The 2945-nt window shown below is 41.7% G+C and overlaps 1 protein-coding gene across 1 annotated transcript; it reads right to left on the reverse strand.

Annotated features, from left to right (window-relative positions):
* Positions 1-1555: 1555 nt before the first annotated feature.
* On the reverse strand, positions 1556-2692 carry LOC310963642 (beta-1,3-galactosyltransferase 2-like; the record flags this gene model as incomplete). The annotated part of the gene is made up of 1 exon (XM_083936530.1): positions 1556-2692. One exon carries the CDS (start codon positions 2690-2692, stop codon positions 1556-1558), a length of 1137 nt encoding a protein of 378 aa, XP_083792656.1.
* Positions 2693-2945: the final 253 nt, after the last annotated feature.

Genomic DNA, 2945 nt, shown 5'->3' on the forward strand with positions numbered 1-2945 from the left:
GGCCCCGCTGACTGACATTTCCAATAACCGAGAGTGTTGTTAGAATGAAGGATAACCAACTACTTTAGAGATATGTTGTAAAAATAACACTGACCAATCACTTCATTAATATGTTGTAATCTTCTGCAACTTTATGTCCCACAATGTAATCAAAGATGAAAGCTGAGTGAGATAAGAATTGGACGTCATGTCAAATGTGTATTTATTGGTCTTCAAATCGTCAATACATCTGTTCTACTATTGTCTTGTTGCACACAGTGCTGTCACCTGTTTGAACAATAATATCTTATTAAGTTATTTGTCCTGCAAAAACACTTCCAACGTACTGTACGTATTTACAGTTTAAATAATAGGCTCACATCCTGGTTTAAACCCTCCTGAAAACGAGCAGATGCTCAGAGGCTGCACTGAACTGCTGATGGATATAGAACTGTGGCAAGGAATTGGACGTCATAGCCGTGATATACAGGAATTATATAACAACAAATCAGATTGCTTGATTCGAGCCATCCGTTTTTTAAACTAAAATAGAAATCTGAATCTATCCTCAAGTGGTTTGGTCCCAACCATTTCAATTCAATTCAATTCAAGATGTTTATTGTCATATGTTCAGTTAAGACAGAGGTCACACTGCACAATGAAATTCTTACTTTGCACATCTCCCTGGTCACAAAGAAAGTAAAAATGAAATAAAAATATACATTTAACTAAATGGGAACCTCATGACGTGGCTGTTAAGGACCACACTGTGCAGCATGATAAAATTACTGTTCAAGGTAGTGCAACCTCTCGCATTCCCACTGTAGCTATTTGCTACCAGGACACGTTAAAGGATTAGGATTGAAACTCAATAAATTAAAAAAAAGACAATGTAGTAAAGCCATTCTCTTTGAATATTAAGCAAAGTTTTTGAGACTTGTTATATACATTAGTTACAGAGGTGTGTTCAGTAGTCTGGCTTCTTTAAATGTTTAATTTTAAAAATCACATACACCTGCAAAATAAACAGTAAAAAAATAACTTATACAGCTTTCTGACAGTGGTGAATGGCTTGCATCCTTTGATGAACATAGTTTGTAGGAAGTTTATTTAAAGTTTAATTACCTAAGAATAACTTTGTAGAAGTATTCTCCACTGCAGTATGCAACTCACCACTAGATATTACTAGATCCTACACACTGAACCTTTGAAAAGTGCCCTGAGGAATTGTCATTGTAAACAGACAACTTTGAGTCGGGTTTAAACTTCCATCTGTTGAATAGATTCAGGTGTTCTTCCCTTCTCTTGCAATAAGCAGAAACAAGTTTCAAAGCTCTTGCAGGGCATGGTATACATAACCCACTTGTCAAAAGACTGCTTCACAACTCCATAAGTGGTCCAAAGCTCATTAGCGCATCTTTAAATCCTGTAACTTTTCCATATTGCTGATCCGAATGCTCATTACTGAAATGAGGATGGCATGAGAATCATATATCAGTACAGTAGAAATCTATAACCTTATAATTCCCTGCCACCTGTGAAGTGATTTCGTAGTGCATCTGTAGTAGTCGTTGTCCTAACAAGGTGGTTCAGGCCTCTTCAAGTCTGTCCAGTAATCCACCAACTCTTTTGAAGACCCAAGAATGTAGGTGATGACCCTGGAGTATTCACAGCGATTATATTTTGTGTTATAGGCCTTGAACTGGGAGGGATTTGGTGGTGATGCAGGTGCAAGTCCTAGCTTTTTCATGCACATTCCAATATAAGCGTCCTCTATGTTAAAGGCTATGATGGATTTTGATGCCTCCACAAATTTCTCTGGAAGATCATTGGAGAAGATATATCCCATGCCCAGAGTGTAGGTCGGGTATTGGGGATCTGGATACAGCTCCTCAGGGACGTACCATTTGGAGTTCTTTGAACGGATAACTGGCCTGTTCCACATAAGCATCCCTGTAAGGTAGTTCATCTTGGGAATGCCTGGCTTCTGAAGCATGATCACTAAGTTGTCAATATTCAGGAACATGTCCGAGTCAATCTTCATGGCGTATGCTGCTGTTGGGCAGCGAGTGGCCAGCCAGTCCATGATCACCATGGTTTTGATGGTCAGATTGAGGTAAGTGTCCATGAAGTCACTCTGGATCAGGTCCTGGTGCTGTATATTTTCCTGTTTGAGCTTCTCCTGCAGCTGCTCATCTCCCCCTTTGCCGGAGAGGCCCAGCATGAACATAGTAACCACCACCTCTCCCTGAACCAGGCTGGCATTGCCCCATGTCTGCCGGATGGCATCCCGAGCTTCCACGTTATGTGGTGCCACTGGAACCATCAGGACCAGGAAAGGGATCTTGGCCTTGCACACCTCTTTGTTGTCCATAATAAAGTGGTAGTTGTGTGGGTGGGCTTGATGGAACAGAATACCTGTAGGAGGCACAGTAGGAGCCACTGTAGGGGGCACAGTAGGTGGCACAGTAGGAGGCGCTGTAGGAGGCACTGCAGGTGGCACTGTAGGTGGCACTGTAGTTGGTACAGTAGGGTAATCTGTGGTTCTATAGTTTTCAGTTGGTTTAACTTGTTTTGGATGAACATGATAAGGAGGTAGCAGATGAAAGTCATTGGTCCCTTTGAAAAGCCGATGGTATTGCTCCTGGGGTGGAACGCTCTCCAACCATGGCAATGAGCTGCTCGACAGAGTGTAATACAAGACAAAGACCATACAAAGCAGGAGCAGGGACCGGAACCAGCAGTGAAACAAAGCCTTCTTCTGACGACACAGGTTCTCAGCAAGTTGTCTAGAAGACAAGAAAGGTACAGTTAAACTGGTGGGAACATACTGGAGAAACGATGATTAAGCTGTGACTACAATCGTTTCTTTGCACCATTAGCCTAAAACTATAGCCATTCAGCCTAGCAGTTCCTGTTTGCAGTGTACTCATCAACTATCACTGGATTGCATTGATACTGAAGAG

Source organism: Echiichthys vipera, assembly GCF_963691815.1.
Source record: "Echiichthys vipera genome assembly, chromosome: 2".
Taxonomy (NCBI): Eukaryota; Metazoa; Chordata; class Actinopteri; order Perciformes; family Trachinidae; genus Echiichthys; species Echiichthys vipera.